The following is a 27,500-nucleotide window of genomic DNA, read 5'->3' as shown; positions in this document are numbered from 1 at the left end:
TTTATTTTCTTTGATAAAATTCGACCTTTTTCCTATCAAAGAAAATGTAAACTTAAGGATGAGAGTAATATAGCATGTGTCAAAAGAATCCAACAAATTGCTCTCAGACACAATAACCGAGGAATGGTCTAAATCAGCAGGACCCCCCTCTCCTACGTCCTCCGGTGATCCTTCTGATCACCGGATTTCATTTCTCTTTTCTTTTTTTCTTTTCTTTCCCACTGTCCTTGCAGGCGAGTTTCAAATGGAAGATAGTATTTACTTTGCAGCTGGATTCAAGTCCTACGACATCACAAGAACACCTGGTACGGCGGGAGCATGGTACGACTGGACGGAAAGAAATAGAAAATCTATGACGAGAACGACTTTTAATGAGAAGTCAATGGAATGGATCGTGCAGATTTTACGGGAGGCATCAATGACAAGGGGGAATATGGTGAAGAGATGGAAGAAAAAAGATGGGTTCTCAGAAGTTTTTTGTTCGAGGAACTACAATAAATATGGGCGCTACATCAGTTTAATAAATGTAAAAGGCAGGAGGAGGGAAGTTATCATCATCCCTGAATTAAATTTTAACTCAGGGTGGTTGAGCTTTGCGGAAAAGGTTGGAAGATTCATTAATAGTCGTAGAAAGTTAATGAATGGGGGCAATCACAGGCTGGTGAGCAGAGACATTCCATATGCTACAGTGCTAAGGAGCATTAAATGGGCTAATAAAGATTCAAAACTTGCTGAAAAAGAGAAGGCAGCTCTAAAAGGGGATACAATCTTTATCAACGATGATCCAGAGGAGTACAGTGCAGTGCTAAAGAGAAGTTTGGTGGGTGCATTTGAACCTAGAGCCGGTGAGACAGTGACCCTGTCAGAAATCAGGGGATGGGCTAATCAACTGTGGAAACAAACACACAGCTTGAACATCTACGAAATGGGCAATGACTTCTTTCTATTTGAGTTTGCACTTAGGGTCACAGCAGAGCAAGTGATCGAAGGGGATTGGGAGTGGAGGAATAGTCCAGTTATCCTTCAATGGTGGAATCCAACAATAGGTACGAGATGCGGAAGGAGTAAAGAAAATTCAACTTGGGTAAAAATTGTAGGGTTGCCTTTGCATTTTTGGGATCAGAAAATTTTCAAGGTCATCGGAGATTTCTGCGGGGGGTGGGTAGAGACGGAAGAGGAAACCCAATTGAGGAATCATCTCAAATGGGCAAGAATCAGAATCAAAGGAGATGGAGCAGACATACCCAAAGAAGTGACCATCGACGGGGGCGGAATATGCTACACGATGCAAATTTGGGCAGAATCGCCGGTAAGAGTATTTGCCGGAGAAGACCTGAACTCCGAGATCAGTACCCAGCGGTCACGAGGTGGAAAACCATTGGGTAAAGGTGAGGCTCCTCTGCAAAGTCAAAAAGTAACTGCTACAGCAGGCAGAGCACATGTTGTGTCAGAGGCAGGTGGGCAGTCCTCCAAGTCAAACAAAATAGTGGGCCGGGGCGAGCCCAACTCAAAACAAAGCCCAATTCTAAGATTGGGGCCAGAACAAAATAAAGAGGGGGGCCTGGTCAATAAAAAGTTTGACCTGGCAAGTGAAAAGTGAAAATCAGGGGGAATTTCTAGAAGGGTTAAGTGGCATCAAGGAATTAGCGATGCAGTTCTTACAGGCTTACAACAAATGGGAAACCTCGAGTATGGTGGAAAACACCGACATCTCAGCTAAAAACAGAGAGCCGGTAAACAAGACGAAAGAGGCTGTTGAACTACTATGCAACAAAGCAAAGGGTATTGATCATTCTAAGGATTTTGGGGAGATTTCAGGGGTACAAGAACTAGTGGAAGGAGGCATGCAAATTCAACAGATTCACGATGCGGAGCCGGTTTCCATACAAAACCCTGGGTACCATACAGACAGCGAGTTTGAAGCATCCAGTTGGATAAAGTCACATATTTTGGAGCTCAGTAAAACTTATGGAGTGGCATTCGAAGGTTTCAGGGAAGAAACACATGCATTACTAATGAAGCTCGATGAAAGAAAGAGTGTGATGGAAAAGAAAGGGGCAAACAGTGCAGTGTCAACACCTCGTCACAGAGGAATTGGCAAGAATGAGTTGAAGAACTTACAGTCAGATCTGAACGAGGAGGTCGAAGGTGCAAGGAACAGAGGGAGAGTCCTATCACTAACTCTTAAATGAAAGTAAATATTTTATCATGGAACGTCAGGGGGATTAACAAGATTTCAGCAAGGAATCTGGTTAAGAGCTCTCTTCTAAAATGGAGAGCTGATGTTTATTGCCTTCAGGAGACAAAAATCAATAAAGATGTAGAGGGGATAGCCAAACAATTGTGGTCTAGTAGATGGATGAAATGTGGGTATTCTGAAGCTGATGGTAGTAGTGGGGGGATACTAATTATGTGGGACTCAAGAGTATGGACGGGTAGTTGTGTGGAGGAAGGCAAATACTCAATCACTTACAAATTTGAAGCTGTCCACGATGGTTTTTGTTGGTTTCTTACTGGCGTATATGCTCCACACACCAGAGCTGAGAAACTGGAGTGCTGGGAAGAAATTGCAGCAGTTAGGGAGCTATGTGGAGGCCCCTGGGTCACCTGTGGGGACTTCAACACTGTCAGAACAATGGCAGAAAGGAGAGGATGCAGAAGAATAACCAATGTAATGGCTGATTTCTCGAGTTGGATAGAGGATATGGAGTTACATGACCCTCATCTAAATGGTGGGACCTTTACCTGGTACAGAGGGGCTGGCCACGACAGTGCTGCGAGACTGGACAGGTTTCTCTATTCAATTGAGTGGGAAGTACAATTCAGAAACATAAGGCAACAAATTATGCCTAGAGTTATATCTGATCACAATCCAGTTATGCTACAATGTGGTGATTGGGAACAGAGGAAGACATACTTCAAATTTGAGAACTGGTGGTTTAATGTAGAAGGTTTCAAAGATCTAGTCCAGAACTGGTGGAATGGTTTTATTGTGGACGGATGCCCAGATTTCAAATTCAGTATGAAGCTAAAGATGCTAAAACAGAAACTTAAAGATTGGAGCAGTGTAACTTTCGGGGAACTTAACAATAAGAAGAACAGCTTGTTAAGTGAGCTAGCTGAGATGGATCTGATCCAGAATGATAGGGTGCTGACAGAGGATGAGATGATGATTAGAGCAACAGTTCTAGTCGAGTTAGAAGAATTAGCGAAGAATGAAGAATCCAGGTGGAGACAGAAGTCCAGAGTGTTGTGGTTGAAACAAGGTGATAATAATACCAAGTTCTTTCAAAGAGTAGCAACAGCTCATAGGAGATGCAACACCATCGACAGGCTGATTATCAATGGGGAGGAGAATAAAGATCCAAAAGAAATCAAAGATCATATAACAGAGTTCTACAAGCAGCTATACACTGAATCAGAAAGTTGGAGGCCATCATTTGTGATGACAAATTGCCCAAGAATAAGCCAAGAGGAGCAGGAATGGATGCAGAGACCATTTTCAGAAGAGGAAGTGGTACACATTCTCAAATTGTGCGATGGAGACAAAGCCCCTGGTCCAGATGGTTTTACTATGCTTTTTTTCAAGGAGTGTTGGGGGATCATAAAGAGCGATGCGATGCAAACAATCCACAATTTCCATCAGAATGAAGTGTTTGAAAGATCCTTGAATGCCACTTTTGTGGTATTAATCCCCAAGAAGCTCGGAGCTGCGGAACTCAAGGATTTTAGGCCAATAAGTTTGATTGGTGGAATGTACAAAATCATCGCTAAGCTGATCACCGAGAGAATGAAAACAGTGATGGGGAGACTGATTGATGAGCACCAAATGGCTTTTTTGAAGGACAGACAGATAATGGATGCCTCTTTATTGGCAAATGAGTTGGTGGACTCCAGGGAAAAAACAAAAGATACCAGGTATCCTATGCAAATTGGATATAGAGAAGGCATATGATCATGTCAACTGGAACTACCTCTGGAAAGTTCTGAGTGAAATGGGGTTTGGGAGGAAATGGGTGAATTGGATCAAGTTTTGCGTGTCAACAGTGAAGTTCTCAATCATTATAAATGGGAGTCCTGAAGGTTTTTTTCAATCACAAAGGGGATTGAGACAAGGAGATCCCATGTCTCCTTTCTTATTTCTCCTAGCAATGGAGGGACTCAACTACATGGTCAGAAAGGCTAATGAAATGGGGTGGATAAGAGGTTTTGGTGCACACACAAACAGAGCCAATAATATGGAGGTCACACACCTTCTCTATGCGGACGACTCTTTAGTGTTTTGTGGTGCAGAAGTGTCGCAAATTAGACATTTGAGGGCAATACTAACCATTTTTGAAGGCATATCAGGACTACATGTGAACTGGCAGAAGAGTTGCTTGTTCCCGGTTAATCAAGTTAATGACATGCAAGGCCTTGCCGACAACCTGGGCTGCCAAGTAGCTTCTCTTCCCACCAAATACCTGGGGATGCCCCTGGGCGCCAAGAACAAAAAATTGGAAGTATGGAGTGAAGTTCTGGAGAGAAGTGAAAGGAAGCTGACAAGGTGGAAGAGTCAATATATATCCCTGGGAGGTAGATTGACTCTCATAAAATCAGTTCTGGATGCACTTCCGACTTATATGCTAAGTCTTTTCCCACTACCAAAAAGTATTGGAAAGAAACTCAACAAGCTGAGAAGGGTCTTCCTCTGGCAAGGAAATAAAGAGAAGCAAGGATACAACCTGGTTAAATGGGAAGAGGTGACAATGAGCAAAGCACAAGGAGGTCTGGGCATTAAGAAATTGAGTACTCAGAACACCAGCCTGCTGCAAAAATGGTTGTGGAGATTCTGTTGTGAAGATATGGCATTATGGAGGAGGTTTATTGCAGAGAAATATGACCTACAAAGCAACTGGATAACTGAAGAGGTGAATGGCACTTTTGGGTGCTCTGTATGGAAAACCATCAGAAGGATGTGGCCTGATTTCAGTGCAAAGGTGACCTTCAGAGTGGGGAATGGTTTGAAGACCAGTTTCTGGAACGAGACCTGGTTAGGTGACGTAAATCTGAGGATACTTTTTCCCGATCTGTACATTATCAGTCTACAGCAGAATGACACTATAGCGCAAATGTGGACCCCTCAAGGTTGGGACCTTATGTTCAGAAGGGCTCTAAATGATTGGGAGGTTGGAAGAGTAGCAGACCTACTGCATGCTTTAAACTTGTTTCCAGGCACTGTCACAGAGCTTGACAAACCAGTTTGGAGACTGCATAGCAGAGGGGTTTTTACAGTTAAATCATGCTATTGGGAGAGGAATACCAATCATCTCCTGACAACAGTTTGGCCTTGGAAATTAATCTGGAAAATTAAGGTTCCTTTAAAAGTTGCATGTTTCACTTGGTTGGTAATTAGAAGAGCTTGTCTCACCCATGAAGTGCTACAAAGAAGAGGTATACAGATCTGTTCAAAGTGCTACATGTGCGGACAGAAGGCTGAAGTAAATGGTCATTTGTTTTTGCATTGCAAGATAGCTACAGATCTGTGGAACATGTTCGTTTGTATACTCAGGGTTAACTGGACAATGCCCAGAACCACTTTTGAGGTCCTAACACACTGGCAAGGAATCGGAAAGAGAGGATCAAAAGAAGATTGGTGGAAAAATATCCCTGCTTGCATATGGTGGACACTATGGAAGGAAAGGAATGGGAGATGTTTTGAAGGAAAGGTTAGCAGCCTAGAGGAGATCAAGATGAAATGCCTTAGTCTTTTGTATTTTTGGTGTAAGCAAAATTTAGTGGGGAAGTAGATAGCCTTGTGGAGTTTAAAAGCCAATTGTAAAGTTAGTTTTGTCTTTTTGGATTTGAGTATGATGGCACCCCCTGGGGGTTTGTAAATCCCACCTAATCGATTTTGATGAGGTCTTTTGTGTGAATACAAAGTTACCTATTTCAAAAAAAAGGAAAATGTAAACTTAAAATAAAACAAGGCATACACAAACAAAATTTGATATGTTAGGCACATACAAGAGGTAAAACTACGCTCTATGCCTACTAGGAGAAGAGGATGTTGTGATGGAAGTTTGGGAAATGAGGATGTTGCAATGGATGTGTGGGAATATTAGGAAAGATAGGATTAGAAATGAAGATAATCGGGACAAGGTGGGAGTGGTTCCAGTGGAGGACAAGATGTGAAATGCTAGAATGAGATGGTTCGGGCACTTTGGGCATGTGAAGAGGAAATGCATGGATGCCCTAATACGGAGAGGTTCGCTATGGATGGTTTCAGGAGAGGTAGAGGTAAATCTAAGAAGTATTGGGGTAAGGTGATTAGAGTGGACATGTGCGATTGTAGCTTAATGAGGACATGACCTTAGATAGAAGGGTGTGTTGGACTTGAATTAGGTTAGTAGGTAGAGTGTGTTGTCTTGTTGTCCGTTCATATTAGTAGTCATACTACTACAATGTAGTTTCTTGTCCTTCGATTTCTATTACTATCTGTTGAATCCTTCTACTTCGATTATCGTATTGTTTTGTTGTAGTTTTTGTTCAGCTACTAGTTGTTGCTTTGTATTCGTTGTTGATTCTTGTACTTCAGTTACTTCCTTTTTTTGGACTGGTTTGGATTATTTTTCCTTGAGCCGAGAAAATAGCCTCCCTGCCTCTGAGGTAGGGGTAAGGTCTACATAGACTCTAACCTCCCCAGATTCCACTTTATGGGACTACACTGGGTATGTTGTTGTTGTATGTCTACTGGGAGAAAATATTTACGCCACATAGCCCATATTTTTAGTTTCTTACTCGGTTTAGCCCATATTTGTGTAATGTATAATATTATATATTGGGCTACATGGTGTAACATTTTATGTTGGGTTGTATCTTTTTGAAAACTTTCCCATACAAAATATCATTGATAAATCTTGTTTCTTTCCTCATATCATCTTGTGGTTTCTAATCATCTCCCACTTCCTTTCATAATCATCTTCTACAATGACACCCATTCTCAATTACTAAACACAAGCAATAGTGCTTGTCTATTAGAAGAGAATAGCGTAAGCCATTTTTTGCTCTATATATCATACAATAGTCCAAAAAAGGACTGAGAGGAAAGATACACATCAAATTTTATCTTCTTTTTTCCGTCTACTTTTATATGACTATGTCCATGCACCTTGTAACCATTCCTACATAAGCAGAACATGCTATTTCATCCATATCCAATCAAAAAAAAATGGTGGAGAAACTTTTAGCATAGCAAAAAAGAGCAAGAATACTAGTTTCAGAGAAGAAAAGAGGAGCAAGAATACTTGGAAATGAAACAATTCAGAAACTATCTTACCTCTCCAGCAAAGAGACGAGGTCTTAAACCTAATGCAGAGCAAGGAGCATCAAGCAGCACACGATCAAAGCTATTGGGAGAAAACCCTTTAGACTTTTCAACCCTCCCACCAGCAGTGTGATTCCTTCCTGGCCCGTTTTTTAGTTGCCTAATACGTTTTCGTAGTTCAGCTTTACTAGGGTACTGACCATCCTTCAGCTGCAAATCATTGACTGAGAGATTTGTTTAGTTACTCAGTTAACTGGAACTTTCAGTAAACATTTTAAAACTGAATTTACAGAATATGATCTTGTAAAAATGTCCTTGAATTAAGAGCATCCTGAGCTAGAATTCTTCAAAAGGCTATCAAACCAGTCTGATCAAGCAACTTATATTACAAAATTTAATCAAATAAATATCCACTGTTTATTATACACACATATAGATGTAGAGGTGGCAATACTGACCACCAAAATATTGTAACCCGCCCACAACATAATGGGTTAGGCATGGTCAACGCACATCAATCAAGTGGAATCACTGGTAGGGACTCTCCCATTTTTATGAGATCCCAAAAAATAAACAAGTAGATGCCGAAACCTCTTGACAAGCTAAAAGAAACACCAAAAGATTGTTCTTTTTAAATAGATATACAACAAACAGAATACAACATTAATAACACATCACCGAACTGGAAAATATCATGATCAAATTGAAAGTTTTCGAACTACTCACAATTCTTTTCGAATAGCAACTTTGCATCAAATCCATCTATACCAGTGGATAATAAATCTGATGTTCGCGCATCCTCAGCACTGCTTGTGTTAGGCAAACTATCAGATTCAGCTCCATGGCAAACAGACTTCAGTGCATCAAGCTTATATGTAGTTATACAGCTTAAACCCATCTCAGCCGCTAATTTCTGAATTCCAAGCACCTGTATAATTGTAACACAATTAGATCTCTTCAAAGAAGTGGACCAGCAAAATTTGGCCCTCTTCTGTACAGTTCAAAAATTGGAAATAGGTTTGAATTCGGAACTGGAGAATTGCAAAAATTTACAGTTTCTTCTTAGACACAGGAATTTCTTTTTATGTACTTCAAAAGTTCTTTATTTACTAATTATGAAATGATGAGGTATGAGTATTTGGAGCAGAAGGCCTTTACCTCAAATGAATGCGCTTTTAACCTCAAATATAAGCATTAGGCAGGCTTTCCTATCAAGGCTGGAAGATTTTGGCAATAAGAGTTCTGTTAGGTAGTCTGTATATATATATATCATACTTGGTGCCCACATTGGAAACCATGTATTATGTAATGTGTAAGTATGGAATGTAAAAGGTTCGCTGTAAGCAATTGTCAACACACATCTTAATGATATTTTTTTCTCGTGCCTATACTTTTTTTTTGAGATAAAGGTAACTGTATATTCACAAAAACAAATTCATCATTCAAACAATGATGAGAGTAAATCACTTTAAGAAACCTCAATAATATTTACTCATGCCTTTATTTCTCACATGGTATCAGATCTTTGGGGAGAAACCCTCGTTGTGCGATAATCAGTGACATCAGGGACAGTCACCAAGCATTCTTTTCCGGCGACCTCCACCTCTGATCTGAGGTAGAGACGACTGGTGATTCTGAACTGAGCCCACCCATTTCCAACAGTTCCGATAACCAGATTTACAGATCTAGTCATATTTTCACTTTCCAACAATTTGTTCTCCAGTTCCATCAGCTTCTCTAGTTTCTCCTTTTACTGTGTGTGTTGCCTGAATGAACAATCTTTACTCTTCAGATTTTATTGCAGGGCACTAGCAGTTTAAGCAACTCTTCGACGGGTTTTTAGACAGAACTGATACTGTTCCCTTCCTGATTATTGATTGTTTACTATTTTGTTTCCCCAAAACTCTCTTCAATCCAACCATGTCTTTCAGGTTTCACGTTTTAGTTCCAAATACACGGGATTGGAAATCTAAGTCTTATGATTACTCTGGAACCCTCAATGGGAAGTTCTATCTATTTAATTTGGGCTTCCTTGTTGAGTTGTAGTGCAAGGTCATGTGTCCAAGATCACTAAACTAAAAAGGAAGCCAGTGTGATGAGAAGGCCCAAGATCAAAGGGGAAGGTTGATGCTCAGTTGTGCAGTCATTTATGGTGATCTATTGATTGCAAGTTGATACCTTTAGTTTGGGAAAAGGCTCGTACTTTATACATTAATTGCATATCTCATTTCTTTTTCTTTTTTTGATGAAGCAAGGTATTTCATTAAAAAGCATCAAGCAGATGCAGAATTACAGAATAGACAAAAGGGCTCACAGAGAAAATAAGCAAAAGTTGTTAGCTCCTTTACAATCCTCAAACTAGTATTAAAGAGCTAACAAAGTTGAGAAATTGTTCAGTGCTAAATAGCATATCTCGTTTCTATGATGTGATTCAGATGACTAACTTAAGGAAGCAGAAATTAGATGTCTTCTTATTTGGGATTGGTACAGACAGCCATTGAGGAATTTGAGAAGTTGATATCAGTCACTACTAGTGTTGAAAAACAACATGAATAACATAGGAAAATGTTTCTAGTTCTTACACTTATAGGACTTCCTTATAATTTTTGAGAAATTTAACATTTTATAAACAAAATACACCAATAGCGTATTTAGTAGTAATTACATCAGGAGTTTACAGTAAGCAAAACCAAAGATCTCTATCATCTATATCCCTCTTAAACTATCTAGAAAGTGAGTAATATCCTCCACCTTTTTGGGAGGACATAGAAGTTACACCAAAAATAAAAGGTTATAAGACAATTCAACTTCAAACTCTAAAAGGAATGCTCTTGTTTTCAAAACATCTTTGGTTTCTTTCCTTCCATATTGTCCAGCAGATGCAAACAAGGACAATCTTCCATCTGTCCTTGTGGCCTGACATATTTCCTTCTCTATTCCAGCATGTTAGAGCTTCTGAGGTATGCCTTGGCATGGACTAACTGATACCCCTCAAGTTAAAAAACACCTACCACAGTTTTTCTGTCACTCTACAATGGATGAAGAGAAACAATCTCTATTTCTCTTTCACAAAAAAACATTTGGAACATAATTGCTTTCCCCTTTTCATTAGATTGTCCTGAGTTAGTATTGCTTGCCTGGCTACCAACCAGGTAAAACAAGCAACCTTGTGAGGTACTCTAACTTTCCATATTATCTTCCAAGGCCATGGTAAGAGCATTGCAGCTGGCCTATGAAGGTGTCTGTAAGCTGATTTTACTGTAAATTTCCCATTGTTGGCCCTCAACCAGTGTAGATTATCTTCATTATTGTGAAGGTTATTGGCCTGCTCCAGAGAATTGTAGAAAAATGTTAGGTTGTCTATCCCCCAGCCATTCAACATTCTCCTGAAAGAGAGGTTCCATCTTTGGTTGTCCCTGACATTTGCTACTGTTGCCTCCAGTTGGTTCAGATTATAGATCATAGGGTAGAATTGTTTTAAGGGGTATTGACCAACCCACATCGTTTCAGAATGATGTCCTCCTTCCATTTCTATAACAATTATTGAATTTCCCCACATTTTAGGCCACTGATTCCTAATTATTCTCCATAGACCTACCCCATAAAGGTTTCTAACTTCCTTAGTGATCCGTAAGTCTTCCGTTGTGTATCTGGAAGCTATAGCATCTTTCCACAAACCTTGTTCCCCTGAGACAAACCTCCATAGCCACTTCAATAGGAGACTCTGATTCTGTACTTTGAGGTTCTTTATGCCCATTCCCCCTTCTTTTTTACCTTATATTGTTCCTACCGTGGATGAATTCTCTCAATTACTTCGCCTTGTCGCTATCTAGTCGAACGGTGATCTCATCACCAACCATTGACTCCTCTGTTCTCATATCTCAGACAATAAAAAATCATACATCTCAGTTTATGTAGAATCGAAGAGAAGTCGTTTTTAATATCTCAACCCCAAGTGTAGCGATTGTAAGAGGATTGGACACATCTGTGAACTATGATATACTTTACATTGTCGACCATCCAAAAACGTTCATGTTGCTCAAACTGCCACTGCAGGTAACCAGGGGCTTTCTTTATCTGAAGGGGAATATGAGTTCCTTCATTATGGGGGAAGTAAACTAACATCTCCACAGATTTATAAAATATGCACCTAAATCACTCCATAAAAGCTAATCCTTCCACTACCAATCATAGGCAAGTACCTGGATTTCTCTAAGTCGCCAAAGCAGCACCTGAACAAGTGTCATCTATAAAGGTGTATGCCATTGAATAAATTTGCTTCAAGTAAGGGATATGTCAGCTTACATGTCATTGTTTCTATTACTCAACGTAAAATGATACACCATTCTTAAGAAAATACTATCAATGAGCAGATCAGACTTCCATGGTGCAAGTCTCAGCAATTTAAGGACACCTTTAACCCAGGTGACAACCATCCATGTAAAATCATTTCGGTTAGCACCACGGAATCCAAAATACTGTGAAGTTAAAGATGTCCAAGTATTATAGACAATAATACACTTATAATCATCTGCCAAGTTCAGAAGGTGCACCTTATTATGAGATCTGTCAACAGCAACAACCTCCCCTTTGTCCTTCATAAGGCTTGCTATTGCTGTGGTTTTCCCCCCTGGAGCTGCACACATGTCCAATATTCTCTCTCCTGGTTGAGGATCTAGAACAATTTGTTGTAGTAAGAAAAAACATGTCATTGGAAATGAGAAAAATACTCACTTAACCAAGCAATTTTTTGCAGAAGTTACATGATAGGTTGTATTAGAGTGTTGAGGATAGACAAAAGAAGAAGAAACTTCATGCATAGAAAGAAAGGGGAATACATCTTCAAGTTATCACAAATGCAGGATGTAGAGCAAGGTACCTTATTACAAAATCAAAATTCCATTTTCCACACTACAAAATGTATTAGGCTATAGACTGAGATATACAGCAAAAACAATAGCTTAATCACCATAGTCAGAACATAATGTGCATTTGCTAGCAAGTGCCTGCACATGCAATACTTTATCGACACTCAGTAATTACTCTCAGAGTGGTCTTGTTAAAGCTGATGTTTAAGTTGGACAGCATCGCTCCAGATCAATGATAGCCATGTATAGTAGAATTTACACGAGTAAAAAACAGGTTAATACAAGGGATGGTGAAGTTTGTTAGGGCATTATACTGATATCAGACTCAAAGAAAGCAAGTATCAAGTCAAGGAGATAAACTGATGCAGCACCACCATGGATCAGAGTTGAGAGATATAAATTGTACGAAGACTTCTTCATTTTGGTATACTTTCAGAAGATTAAATCTTATTCTCAGAGAAATTAATCCCAGAGTTCATCTTTCAGAGGAAACTGGAAACAACATATCCATTTAATCAATTTACCAGTTACATCATTTGATCTTAACGCGTAATAATCAACCAAATTAATTGTTTACCATTCCTCTTCAAATTTGAACTGGCACTTAAAACTAATGTGAACTCACTGTTCTTACAATATGAATACTTCAAACTTGCAGCATATAGTCAGTAACCAAGAAACAAAGTTCAAAATGCATGAGTTACCATAAGAATATATAGTGTGCATATAATGTAATGATATAGACTCACTGTTACACAAAAAAAAATGTCTGAGAAATTATGGGCATACCTAAGGCATGTGCAGTTATTATGCTTGGAAGGTTCTGAAGAAAAATCTCGCCCTCAAGCAAATCTGAAAGCAAGATATTATAATCAATCTCACAACTGCAAAAAGAAGTTACTATTTACAGAAAATCCAAAATCACTTGGAGTATATTCTTGTGCATAATGTTTCCTTTTTTTTTTCTTTCATATTCAGAAAACCACTGTGCAAAAAGACAATAGGCAACACTGACAAAATCACTCATGGAGATGACAAGTGTACGAAGTGTTTCCTTTGTCATAAATAAAGATACTTTTAACGATCAGAGAAGACCTGTTAAGTACACTGATAACAACAAAGGTTTAACATAATGGACTTCCCCATGGCTCATTCCTTCTGCATCCCTAACAGCTCTAGACTACTAAAACATTCCATTTTCTTTATACAAGGGAAGTGGCAATAGCATCTACCCAAGCGCTACCTGCAGGAAGATAGTGATTTGCAATATTGTCGGACTCTAACCAATTGAGTTGAAAATTTGCAAATATGGCATCCCTCCAAAGAGCCTTACCTTCTTAAAGTGACCAAAGCCTTTAATGTCTCTGTCGAGAAATGGAAACTTATATTGTTTAGTGACTGTGACCAGAAATCATCATGTACACTGCTTTTTGACAACTAATGGGACCAATTCACCCCTTCTCCATTCTCAGGAAAATAAATAAGCAACCGACTATCATGATAAACATATTTAGAGAGAGCTTGGAAGGGTCTCTAACGGCAAAATATCATTCATGTAGAATCAATCCTGGGTCTAACCAGAAATTTGGTTTTAATTTGCCTTCCAAGATGGCCAGAAAATTTCTCCACATTCTAATCACTGCAATTTAGAAAGGCAAAAAAACTAAAGCTTCTAATAAAAAATTAGTAAAATCACACGGAAATAAACTCTCTTTTCTACTCTTCATGATTAATGGATGACATCTAATCAGTCATCACAAAGGAGGTGCATCAACTATTACTATACTCTAAAAAATAAAATCTATGCACCAAACGAACAAAAAAACACCATATTAGCATACTATACTTCTGTTGTTTCTGATTCTCACAGACATCTTACATCACTTCCGTCGTCGTGAACTTGAGTATGTTAAAGTTCCTCATTTCCAGTTCAGAACCATGACTTAGACTAAAAATATCAGCTAAAAGTGTAAATGTGCCATAGTAATTCTCGATAGGGATGAGAAACAGAATCGAAATTGAAGCAGTTACCCAAAGAAAAAAGGCAAACACTTTTTTATCAAGTAAAAAATAATTTCATTCATAATGAGGGAAAATCCCATATATAGAAAGGCAGAGATACCCGTCAGACCAGAATTAAGTAGCAATTTGAAAAATGCTACTGTAGATATTCTTTAAAACTAGATGGTAACAACATTTATTAAGTTGAAGCAGATTCTCATCATCAAGTGTGACAAACCAGAGTATGCCATAAAGATGTATGCACATAATTTCCTGTAAATGATTTCAAAAATACTGGAGAAGGCGAGAAACTTATACCATAAAAGGAGGGTAGTCTGTATACTCTTTCCTTCATATCCACCGCAACCCCTTCAGTAACACGAAACATCCCAGCTCTTGACATCATTGCTGTTGCTTGGCCAATGTAGAAGCCATCTCTTTCAAAATAATAAGGATCTAATCAAAACTGAGATTGGTCACTCAATTGGCTGGATGGATGTCATACAACTTTAAAATAATAAAAAGATGCCATAGATTTTATATACTGCAAAATTTGATTGTGTAAGAGAGAAGACACCATTTCAACAAATCAAGCAGATCTAGAGTATATTTCAGAAAGATCATAGCATACCTCTTTTGCAAGTAATAAATAAAAAAGACTAAAGCAAACTTGTATCCACAAAATCAGACTAGATGAAAAATTATCTTGGTATTTAACCATAAAAATGCAGTATATCCCACCATAATCATCTGAGAAGGATGATATTTCTGAAAACATTAAAATCCTTTCAGATTACATTGGTGTGAGATGAAGCTAATGGTTCAAATATCTTACCGCAAAACTATCTTTTCGTTTTGCAAGAAATTCGCCAAAATAAGGAGTCAATGACTATCACATTAAGGAGATCATTCATTGAGAAATAAATATCTGAATTTTGTGCATTAAGCGCATACCGTCACCCCAGCAAATGAAACCTTTTCTGCATCGAAACCAACTGGCTTAGCCCCAGTTCTAACTACTAGTTGGAAACCAACTGGCTTACCAAGTAGACAAAATCATTTGGGATACATCTAAAAAGGGGGAATACACAGTCAAGGAAAGTTACGATCTAATGTGTTCACAGGGTGGAATTCTGGAGGATTGGCCATGGAAGCATGTCTGGACTCTGGAGGACCAAGCTACCAATCAAAGTTACATGCTTGGCCTGGGCATCTCTCAATAATGCTTGCTTGACACTAGATAATCTTAGCAGAAGGAAAATTACTCTAGTAAACAGATGTTATTTATGCAAACAGAATCTTGAGAGTGTAAGCCGCCTATTCACACACTGCCCCATCACAACTGATATTTTGAACTTTTTCTTATCTCTATATGGCCTTTCCTGGAGTATGCCCAGGTCGATCAAGGAGTCCTACATCAGCTGAATCTCTTGGAGAGTTGACAAAGCCATCAAGAAAGTCTGGAGGATGATCCCAGCAATCATTTTTTGGGTTATCTGGAATGAAAGGAATTGCAGATGCTTTAATGGAATTTCAATCCCTACCCACTCTCTAAAGAGTAAGTGTTTAGTTTATCTGTTCAGTTGGAATTTTCTTTCACCTGTCAATAGCATTGACATGTTTTTGGATTTTGTTAGCTCCTTAGCTTTAGCTTAGGCTACTTGTACTAGTGCTGAAATTTATTTATTTATTGCCCTTCTGTACTAGAGCTAACTGGTCACACCTTTTGTAACTTGGCATCTTCCTGATGCCCATTCAATGATAAGCTTTAACCTTCTAAAAAAAAACTACTAGTTGACGCAGATGTTACCCATACAAAATCATTAACTAACTGATGCCCTGTCATATATGGGCAAAAGTGAAAATGAGGAAACACCAAAAGCAAGACCAAAATGTATACTGCAGTTACACGCACATGTCAAGTTTATGTCAAAGAAATAGTAAGTTCCTCAGCAAACTTTTCCACAGAGAAACAGATTAATGCCTTTGGGGTCAAATGAGTGTAAGAATTCAGAAAGAACCCTTTATTAGATATGAAAAGGTACTAAACAAGAAGTTAGTTTACCTTCTTGTGATCCTTGTATAACAGTCCCGCGTGTCATTGCAACACCCCATCCACCATCTGGACCATACTGTTCCACAGCAACTGAAACTGCAACTGCATCACCTCTTTCAACATGAGCACTGCATGCCAAAACACCAGGCACATAAACCTAGGAAATATGACAAGTAGATGGTAAGATTGTGTCAGGTACTAATTTGTAATTTAACAAAAGCACATGCACTCTTTACAAAAAAATTCTAGCAAATCAAAGAAGAAAGATCTTCCGGTGTTCCAATGCCATTGTTTTGGTAAATTGCCAACTTGCAGGAACATGCGTCTCCTGTTGGTATATTTGGGCCCCTATAGACAAAAAAAAACTAATGCATAACATCAAGTGATATTGAAGGTAGAGATGTCACTAATCCTGACAAAGGTATGAGCCTATTACATAGCTCCAGATAAAATGTGCATAGATGGAGAAGAAGGGTAAGTACTACTTGAAGTACCAGTCAAAATTTACACCCCTGAATAAGACAGGATAAATTAAGAAAAGAAAGAAGAAAAGAATAAATTGTCGAATATGATACTCACATGATTGCATGACCTTAATTCTTAGAAGTCTTCCAATTTATGCAACAGTACAGTTCCTTATTCTAATATGATTTTTTTTCTTTTTCTCCTTCTTTTTTGTAAGTTCTTTTCTAGTGCACTTTCTGGAAATACTTCCAAATAGAACTAGAGATGGAATTCGAAAACTTAAACAGCTCCGCTGAAAGCACCGTCACTGATTCAACGGGAAGGTCAACTAATGATTGATGGATCGCTCCCTCCCTATCCGTCTCTTAATACCTAATTCCACTAATCCGTTGTTACTGATTCATTCAAGCCATAGACTTTAGACTCTCAATTTCTTTGTCTTATTAGCTCAGGTTTTGGGCTATAATGTTGCTGAAAACAAAGGTATGTATGTTGTCTGGAAAACAGTCAAGTGTTTTAACATAATAGAGAAGATAATAGGTAAGGATGTAGAACTCTTAGACACTCATATATCAAGAACAGCATCATGAATTTGCATGCACGTACTTAAGCAGCAATATAGACAACTTAAATACACAACACATCACGTGGTAAAAGTTAGAAATATCATCATGATTTGGCATTTTTTCCTCCTATCTACAGGTTGAAATATACCTACTATGCACATTACTCAGGAGAGAGACAATGAACTTCTCCAATTCAACTCAAAGTGAATTCCTATAGCTGACCAGGTTTATATAAGTCTGAATAATTACTCACTTGGGCACCACGAAGAACTGCTTCTGCACACTTTCGGCTCACAATTACCTCCTTAAGAGGTTTGCCTTCGTTGTCCCCATAATGAATTGCATGTGGTCCTGAACCTTTAACAAAAACCACATAATCCAAGCCAGGAAATTGACACTTTGAGATACTTTTGATGGCCTTAAGAGATGCTGCACTTCCAGTGCATTTTAAGGTTGCCTTACAACAGTTATCTGGCTCCCATGTAGTAGAAGATTCTTGAACTGCAACATCGTGCATTCCTCTTTCCTTAAAAATTTCCAAAAGCTTCTCAATAACAGCATCACTTGTTGATTTGAGCGTATTCACACGGATACAAGAGTAACATGATGGGCGCCTAAGAAAAGCATTAACATTTGAATGTTAGAAGGAAACATCTACAATAACAATATACCACTGAAATCCCACATGAAGGGAACATCTACACATAAAGGAAATATCAGTGACGCTTTTCGTGTCTACAGTTAAGGCGTTCAAATATTACAAACAAAGCAAAGAAACGTGTCTATACATACAGTTGGAAACAAGAAGAAATCATAACAAAAGGAGGAGTACTTATTTTGTAAACGGTAATAGAAATACTCTGTTCAACTTTCCGTACCAAGATGATACTGACAAAAGTAAAATAGTCTAAACTTGTATAGATCATATAGTTAAAGTTTGTAACAAGTCTATAACATCAAACAACGCAGTAGAAAACTCCTTTTGTGCTAATACAATGAATGTTTTTCACAAATTTGAATTTAACAACAGCTATACTCTCCAGCTTTCCTTAAAAGCATCTTCTACTTAACAAACAAAGGAAATACTCGGAATCCACATGAATAACGAATTTAATTACTAATAGTCCTTTACTATTAATCTCTTATTTATCTCAACCTCATTTTCGCCAAAATTTATTAGCATTAGATTTGTAGTACTGAATACCAGGACCTACAAACACAAAGATTGAGCTCAACTCTATTTCATCAAATCTAAGAACTTCTTATCAATTCAACATAGAACTCAACTACTAAAGTTGAAGTACAAGTTATCTAACAAATACATAACAATACAGAAAGTGTAAAGTGGAAATGACAGATTGCAAATTCGTAGTAATAGTATAAGGTAGATGAGGCAAACAGCATACGTGAGAGCAGTAGAAATCCGAGAGAAATGATCAGCTCCGTAAGCTTTGATGAAGTATTCTTCAACCATAGGGTTCCATTTCAAAGTTGGGCTGTAACGGTAACGCGTTGATTGATCCATCTGTACACAATGTCAGCATAAGCTGTTGAAACTGTGAGATTAGGGCAGAGAGAGAGTATGCGTTTTGTTACCTGAGAAATGGAAGTGTTGCTGTGGAGAGTGAAGAAGCTTCTACGAATGGCTTTGATGAAGTCCCTCCCTTTCTGCATTCATTCAATTTACAGGCGGAGGGGGGGGAAGTGTTTTCCAAAGCATTGCGATGTTTATATACCAACCCGAAACCAGTATTCTCGGGTCATCAATTACCCAAGGAAAGAAAAAAAGGAACTCGGGTCATGTTCAAGCACAAACTGCACGTATTTTATTTTTGAGAACGAAAAGAAAAAAAAGAAAATGACCAAATAGGCTTTAACGAATAGTTAATGTTTTATTTTGGTCCTTAATATATTTCACTGTATGAGAATAGTCCTTAATGTATAACAAAGATGTTTATTTTGGTCGTTAGTATATTTCACTTGATTAAAATAGTCCTTAATGTGTGATAGAAAGTGTTCATTTTGGTCCTTTATCTTTATCCTAACATATTTATTTACTAAGGAATGTGTCCGCGCTTCGCGCGAGGATTAATAGATATGTGTTAGGATGTTTTTTCTTTTGGATTAATTATATTATTTGAACATATCATTATGTTTTCATTTGAAATGATGATACATGATGAAACTTACCAACTTTAGTATCTATTTAATGAGAATAATACATTGTTAATGAATAAGTCAGAATATATACTTTATTAAAAAGATACTTTATTTTCATTGCTAAAATATATTAATAAATACATCAACAACGGTGTATCATTAGTTATTAGATTGATGGTTAGAGAATATATTCTCTAATCATAAATTATTTCATCTCCCTATTACATAGAAGCCAATACATGTAAAATGCCATGTCATTCTTTGTTGGTTTGATCTTGTGAAGCTCCTCTGTATATATATTTTTTCAACTGCTCTTGTTCCTTTCTGAAATATGCAATTCGCTCTTGCATAATATTTTCATACATCAATTTAACCGATTTTGCTTGATTCTTCAGTTGTATCTATATTATAAAATAAATGTTTAGAAGAACAATTTAAGATAGTTATGAATATTATCATTTATATTTTACCTTGACAATTATCTGAATTGATTATCTGTGGGCGATCCTTATTTGTCTTATCCATTGTAGTACTTTTGTATAAGTATTTGTCAAAGTCAAACTAAGGATAGAGTATTGCAATAAAAGGTAAGTTACATATAATAATATTGAACATTGAAAAACTAACCTCAATTAATCAGTATGAGCAGATGGTGACTATCAAGATAAATGGTGTGTGTGGATGCTTATTATTTTGTTTGTGGTATTTATACCACTTTTTTCATTGATTGGTTGTGCTACTATTTAATTGTTTTATTTGATGAATTAATTCTTTTGATTTTTTATATGTTTGTGTAAAGTTAAGTGTGAAGATTTTGTAAATAATTGGAGGATTGTTGGGGATTTGGATTATTTTTGTATTTATTATGATAGATATGTTATGAATTTATTATGGAGATATAGTAAATATAAAGTTGTGGAGGAATAGATATATATAAGTTTTCACATTGATCATGTAGATCAACGTCAATATTGTCAAGTTTATTTTACAACTTTTTTCATTGGTTGTGATGTTCATTTAATTCTTTTAATTAATGAGATTATTTTTTGAATTGTTAAATTTGTATGTAAAGATAAGTGTCAGTCACTTTTAGAAAGAAAAGGCATAAAGGTTGATTTTTGTATGTGTTTCAATGAATTTGGGTAAAGCCGTAGAGAGTATTGCGAGAGAGCTTGAGAGTATCTGTTTATGAGGTGCGCAGTTGCTTGTGTTATTGATTTGTTATATAAATAAAGGGAAAGGTGGACTGAAATTGCTTAGTATGGTGTTATTGTATAGAAAGTAATCCACACATATTAGGACATGATATGACGTTACATAAATCTTGAGATTTAAAATATCTTTATAGATAAAATGTTAAATACTACTAAGATTTTCAATGATATCCCTGGATGTAGTTTAACTACAAGCACTCATCCATGAAAATTCCAACGGCAGGAAGTTAAACTCGAGTCGATAACATCCTTGCTATCTGTGGATAACCATATGGATTGTCCAATTTATAACATTTTGTTGTTTGCTCTGCATCATGCTTGGCATCTTTCTTCCACCTATAAATCCAGCCACCTACATGAGCATTATTTGGTGGAAGAAAAATGATGTTAGCTTGTCCTGTCAAAGCTGAAAAGGGATCATTAATTTCATTTGATTCACATTGGTAGTACATCAGTTATGTGTTCAAAAAAAATTCAGAGTATTCATTGTCTGTAAATTTTTGGGTAGGCCTGCAGTACACCTTAAACGTTTGTTTCTTTTTTTCTTGATAGGAATGTGAAACCTTATTTGCACACACAACATGATTTCGAGTTGTTTAATTAGATACAGTGTGAATTGAGCTAGACAATTAAAGTAACTTGAAGTCTGCTGCAGGGGTACACATTATAATCAGTCGTTTAGTATGTAGTTAGATGAAAAGTAATCTTCTATAGTATGCTATTAAATGTTTTACATGATACACATGATATTTGGTGATGATTTGAATAAAATTAAACATGGTACCCAAAGTCTAATACAAACTCACCATCTCCGTGTTAGTTGGTTGCATTTTCATCATTGATGAAGAAGTTGTGCTTCTATACTAACTTGATCGCCATTATAGATGTCCCATGCTTTGTATTAGGATCAAAGTCTTCATCGAGGAAAATAACATTAGCACATATGTTTTAGTGCAACATAGGCGGGTGGCAACCATGATGTAACCAAACAAGACCCCTAGCAGCACCCAAACCAATTGAAAACCGAGTAGGCCAATCCAGTTCACTTAAGAAGGGTCCTTCTTCCATTCCTCAACCACCCTCACCCCAACCGACAATAACAAAGTAAACCAAAAGTATACTATTTTTTAGTTATAAATGGTAAATCCAAGCTTCTTTATTAGTTTTGCAGTAGAAAGAGTAAATTCAACATTCAGACTAAGAGATGAACATTCAGATAACTGTATTGATAAAATCAGTAACTTTTCTTCTTATTTTTTGTTTTGTTTGTATCGAGAAACAACAACAATTAAATTTACGTAAGCATGATTTATGAGCACCACAAACTCAAGAAAGTTCTTATGTAAACTATTTACAGTGGATGCTACACAAATAATTTTTTCCACCAGTCAATCCCTTTGTTGTGGTAGGATAGTATGGAAGAACTTACTTCTCTAGTTGTGGTCTATTGTAAGGAATAAACTACTTGAGAAGCAACCTCATACAATAATAAAACCACACATTAATCTAGGAATAGACGGGGACGCAATGCCAATGCAAACAACATATTGAGCAAATAATATAAATCTTGGATACCAATTATATGGAGAGCACTACCGTACCTTCATCGCCGAAGAGAGAAAGTTCATGTCAACACCTTTCCTTCGTGTTCCAAAAGTTGGATTCATAACCACTGTTTCAACAATCTGACCTACACATTGTTGAATATTAATGAGTTGAGAGAGAGAGATATATTTTTTCGGGGCTAAAAAGTAAGGTGAAAAAGATACCTCTCCATTTTAAGTTGTTGATGTCACATTGAATAAATTACATGTCTAGCTGCAAATGAAATAGTTTAAGAAATGAATGAAACACAAATTAGTACAAGTGAGATTATACATGAAAGGCTACATGTATCAATCAAAACCAATGTAAAAAGACTCAGCCTTGAACGCTTTCTCAACCTTGCAACTGAAGAAATATAAAATTGACTGTAACATCAAATACCTCTATTTGTTAAGTTTTAAACTTAAAGGCAACTTATGGAAGACAATTATAAGAAACTAAGTCATCCATGAGTCAACATCCACTTGAAACTATTCCACATAGGCAACTGGTGGAATGCAATTATAAGTAACTAAGTCATTTTATTTGAAATTTATGTCGTGAATGAGTGCAAAGTACCATTTAACAGATGTTTATAAACCAAAAGGTTCTCCTCTTCAACAACACAAACCCAAAATTGATTGTAACAACAAATACTTCTATGTGTTAAGTTTTAGTCTTAAAGGCAACTTATGGAAGACAATTATAAGAAACTAAGTCATCCATGAGTCAACAGCCACTTGAAACTATTCCTCAAAGGCAACTAGCGGAAGGCAATTATAAGTAACTAAGTCATTTTGTTTGGAAGTTATCTCGTGAATGGGTGGAAACTACCATTTGATAGGTGTTTAAAAACCCAAAGCATCTCCACTTCAACAACACAAATCCAAAAGTGAATGTGACATCAAATACCTCTATGTGTTAAGTTTTAGACTAAAAGACAACTTATGGAAGGCAATTTTAAGAAACTAAGTCATCCATGAGTAAATATTCACTTGAATTATATATTGTAATATCTATCATGGATGCTTTTTGTGTTAGAATACATTTTTTGATGAAGAAACACATAATCCACATTGGGAAAGATGTAAGGGCAGCCACCAAGGGAAGATCCATAAACATATACTATTTCCTTATATCTCATTGAATGTGATCAAAGTTGTAAATATTTTACGAAATAAAAGGTGTGTGTGTCAAAGATACTGGAATATAGCTCGAACCATGTTTTATAAGTCATATAGTCCAAAGCAATGCCTCCCGTGCAATTTTATCACCCTTGTTAATTCGTACAGTCCAAAGAAATGCATCCAGAGTCATTTAGATTAGCTCCAACATCATTTCCCTCTTTTCCTTCTTACCAGATTCAAGAACTCTTATTTTAACAACCCTACTTTATAATTACAAACGTTTTAAACCAACTCCCAGCCAAAGTATTCATATGGATACAAATCAAACACTCAGACGCATCCAAAGCTTATACACACCTCAATGTCAAAGTATTCAGGGTCAATTAGACACCTTTTTATGTATATTAAGATTAATTATCATTCCAATACCGATAAAAAAATTCTCCTACATCTTCAAAAAGTCATCCAACCATAGCTAAACCTTACTTCAAAAACAAAGAAAAGGAACAACTTATTAATTATGTCACTTTTATTTATTTTAATTCGTCGACTTATTAGTGTGTTCCACTTCCGAAACTCAGAGTTCAAAGTGCCAGCAAAATGAATAGTAGGGAAAACCTCAACTCTGTATGTACGGCTACATAGCAAGCACCAAAGGAAGAATTTGAACAACGTAGAGACTAATACAGGGGAATATAAGAGAAGAAGAAGCACTAAACCCGCTCATGCATAGCCTCAAGAACTAACTGAATATGAAGGATGACCATGTTTTTTGTGCACATAGCACCAACATTTATTTGATTACATAAAACTGAAGAAGAATTTAATTATGTATACAGAAGATACACTTGCAGACTGCTTAATCAAGTGATATCCGTCAGGTATTCGATTTTGCTGACAAAGCCATCGTATACAAACAACCAAATATATTAATAGTAGAAGTTGTCTAAGTTGGGATAAAACCATACAAGTATGAATATCATCACCACGGACAACAATCATCTACTTATTAAACTAAACTTAAAATGGTAAAAGGACGAAACAACTTAACTAAGCTCAAAGGTGTCTACTTATTAAACTAAACCAAAAATTATAAAAAGGACAACTTAACTAAACTCAAACAACAGTAAACAATTACCACATAATTCTTTCACTGTAGTAGCAGTCACTATCACTATATACGGGCCAGTATCCTTGTTGTACAGATAAGGAGCAAACTTCTCCCCAAGTTCATCCCATAAGGTAATTTTTTATTTAGCAGAACTATGCAGAACAAAGATAAATCAGAATTTAAAAGTGAAAAATTCATTTGATTCATCTAAATTTAATAAAAAGAAGTGAAGTTATCATCTATTAGTAGACATGTGCCAATAATGTAGAAGCTTAAAATATGTAAGGAAAATAACTCCCAATGAGTTCCCATTCAGTAGCACCTAAGATTAGCCATCATAAAAATATTTAACAATTATTTTGTAAGAAGATAACATACTAAAACTAATTAAAATGAGATGAGTGACTTACTATTTTGTAACAATGTGGATTTTCCTTTTTTTTTCAGTTCGAACCAGCGCTTTTCATATCACCAATTTCGTATAAACAACCAAACCATTCACATCTACAGACGAGGAAGAAGTTCAGTTAAAAATAGCGTAGATATTTAAATATTTTAGTGAAACACGCTATATATAAATATCGACTTGATAAAACAGTGTTGTTGTTCACCCCTGAATCAATCATATCTGGTTTGATGAAGTGAAATCCTTTTTTAGGAATATCAACAATATCTTCATATAAATCCTTGATTGTAGTTGAGGTGAAGGAAAAAAATTTCAATCAATTTTCAACAGGTCTATATCCACCGATGCTTTCAACAGCTTTCAAGTTCTTAATGATAAATAAAGAACCTTCACTCAACTTACCTTTAAATCTGTTAACTTGATTCTTCCTAACTATGTCATGCATCAAATTTCCCTGATAGATAGTAGAAGGATATTTGTGTTGATGAAAATGCGTAGAATAATATAGATTTGGAAAATTACATTGTACGTAATAACATACCTTACCTTTTTGTCAACAAATATCATTTCAATACTGATCAGCTCCCCATATTTGTTGGGAATAATGGCATACCAGAGTCTACAAAGTCGAACCCTTATCAAGAAATCATCTCAACCAGAAACCAACTTTGAAATGAAAGAATAAGCCATTGTAACAACTCAATTTAAATTTTTACAAAGAATGCAATTTTGAATATGAAAAAAGAGTCACTATCAATCAAACTATATATATGACAAGAATTAGGGTATGAAAGGCCACAAAAATCAATTAACAGTAATGATTCAGAGATTAATACAAATTAAAAACATTATAGTTACAAATCATGAAGTTCAAAACAGAAAACGCACCTTATGAAACTTATGAAGTTGGGAGGGAGAAGGTCGGCAACTGAGGAAATAACTTATGCCAAAAATAAAAATAACAGATGCCTAATAAACTAACCTATTCAATTGGATAATTAAGGTGATGTTAGTGGGCTGGGTTTGAAACGTTTTGGATGGGCTGAGTTTTAGAGGTTGTGGGCTGATTAATTAATTACTCCTATTTAGTGTGATCTTTTAATTCAGTGTTTTTTTAGGTTAAAACTCAGATTTTATTTTAATTAAAAAGATAAAATAGGAAATTACAAATGCTGGCTATTGGAGGCTGCCACATCAGCGATTCTAGATTCAAATATATATATATATATATATTAAAAGCGTTAAATTTTATTGACGTGGCTAACAAAATTTACCATTGTTGTCTTTTTTATTAGCTTCAAAAAAAGAACTCCATAAAATTTACCATAATTTTCTCTAGTTTCTCCAACAAAATTTACTATTTTCTTTTTCTAAAATATCATTCTACTAATATAATACCTATTTTTGTTTTAAGCAAGAGAAAATAATAGATTTTGTTAGAGAAAGTAAAGAAAATGGAGTTAGATTTCATGAGATTTTTTTTTTAAACTAACAAAGATGACATTAGCATTGAATTTTGTTAGCCACATAGGGTCTATAATAAACTTAACATCTTTTTTGGATAAATCTATTAATTTTAGTATTAAGGGTCAAAATGAACACATTAAAAATCATTTCAATCAAGTGAAATATAATAAGGACCAAAATTAATAAATTTATTATACATTAAGGATCATTTCAATCAAATAAAATATATTAACGATCCAAGCATTATTCATACGGACCATTTTAGTCATTTGCTCATGAAAAGAAACGTGCACATGCATTTATGGACCAAAAATCATTTACTCCCTCCTTTTAACTCTAAATTTGAGTACTGCTTAATGTAATTATTTAATATTGGACAAATAATATGATACTTCCTCCGTTTAAAAAAAGAATAGTCTCATTTCATTTTTAATTTGTTTAAAAAAGAATGACTCCTTTTCTTTTTTGACAACATTTTAACTTTAACTTTCCACATGACATGTTTTAGGCCACAAGATTAAAAGAGATTTTAGTACATTTAACATAATTTTAATCTAGAGCCACAAGATTTAAAAATCTTTTTTTTTTCTTAAACTTCGTTTCAAATCAAACTAGGACATTCTTTTTAAAACGGATAAAGTACTACTTTTTTTCTCCACCACATAATATCACCCTCTTTTAGTTTGGATTAGGAAAATCCAGCACAAGGACCACCACCCCACTAACATCTAGTTTGGGGACCGCAAAAATATCAGCACTAATATTTTCGTCTGCCTCAGCGACTAACCCTCAATTACGCAAACACACCAACAATGGCTACGGCGGAAGTGGAGAGCAGAGAGTGGTACGTTGCTAGTTATGCACCAATTGGTGTTCCCAATTCAGACCATATTAAGCTACGCACTGTGACTTTATCGCTAAAAGCAGATTCCATCCCAGATGGAAATGTAGCATTTCAAATCCTTTATGTCTCCATTGATCCATACGTCCGCACTCAATTGAGTGGCCTCGACGATGGCCTCTCTCTTCCTCAAATTCCACTCAGTCAGGTATCCATTTCGATCCATGTATCTAGTTTGATTTAGCACGAGATTTTTTAAAAAATTGCTATTTATATCTTGTAGGGTGTGTTTGGTATGAAGGAAAACATTTTCCGGAAAATGTTTTCC

The 27,500-nt window shown here is 36.3% G+C and overlaps 2 protein-coding genes and 1 long non-coding RNA gene across 4 annotated transcripts in view; 1 reads left to right on the top strand and 2 right to left on the bottom strand.

Moving 5' to 3' along the window:
• Window positions 1–18,956, bottom strand: part of LOC102583774 (putative methyltransferase NSUN6) — a 23,701-nt gene extending 4,745 nt beyond the window's left edge. Inside the window, exons 1-9 of the mRNA XM_006357627.2 lie at window positions 18,859–18,956; window positions 18,669–18,787; window positions 17,516–17,876; window positions 16,241–16,388; window positions 14,494–14,631; window positions 12,964–13,026; window positions 11,860–11,981; window positions 8,033–8,234; window positions 7,319–7,530 (exon numbers count right to left, since the gene is read on the bottom strand). Of these exons, the coding sequence (XP_006357689.1) occupies window positions 7,319–7,530; window positions 8,033–8,234; window positions 11,860–11,981; window positions 12,964–13,026; window positions 14,494–14,631; window positions 16,241–16,388; window positions 17,516–17,876; window positions 18,669–18,787; window positions 18,859–18,936 (1,443 nt within the window). The 5' untranslated portion in view covers window positions 18,937–18,956. The remainder of the gene's footprint in view (window positions 1–7,318; window positions 7,531–8,032; window positions 8,235–11,859; window positions 11,982–12,963; window positions 13,027–14,493; window positions 14,632–16,240; window positions 16,389–17,515; window positions 17,877–18,668; window positions 18,788–18,858) is intronic.
• A 1,887-nt stretch (window positions 18,957–20,843) lies between these two features.
• Window positions 20,844–24,958, bottom strand: LOC107062639 (uncharacterized). 2 transcript variants are annotated; one of them, XR_001474768.1, is made up of 4 exons: window positions 24,869–24,958; window positions 22,406–22,454; window positions 22,238–22,326; window positions 20,844–20,988 (listed from the first exon to the last, which is right to left on the bottom strand). It is a non-coding gene; the product is annotated as an uncharacterized lncRNA (long non-coding RNA). The 2 variants fall into 2 exon arrangements; XR_001474767.1 differs by lacking the exon at window positions 20,844–20,988 and having other exon boundaries at window positions 21,942–22,326.
• Window positions 24,959–27,044: 2,086 nt separating this feature from the next.
• Window positions 27,045–27,500, top strand: part of LOC102583445 (2-alkenal reductase (NADP(+)-dependent)-like) — a 3,209-nt gene continuing 2,753 nt past the window's right edge. The window contains exon 1 of the mRNA XM_006357626.2: window positions 27,045–27,380. Coding sequence (XP_006357688.1) covers window positions 27,144–27,380 — 237 coding nt within the window. The 5' untranslated portion in view covers window positions 27,045–27,143. The remainder of the gene's footprint in view (window positions 27,381–27,500) is intronic.

Source organism: Solanum tuberosum, unplaced genomic scaffold (assembly GCF_000226075.1).
Source record: "Solanum tuberosum cultivar DM 1-3 516 R44 unplaced genomic scaffold, SolTub_3.0 scf00251, whole genome shotgun sequence".
In the NCBI taxonomy this organism is placed as follows: Eukaryota; Viridiplantae; Streptophyta; class Magnoliopsida; order Solanales; family Solanaceae; genus Solanum; species Solanum tuberosum.
Note: the sequence above shows the minus strand (reverse complement) of the source record. Positions and strands in the feature narration are given on the sequence as shown.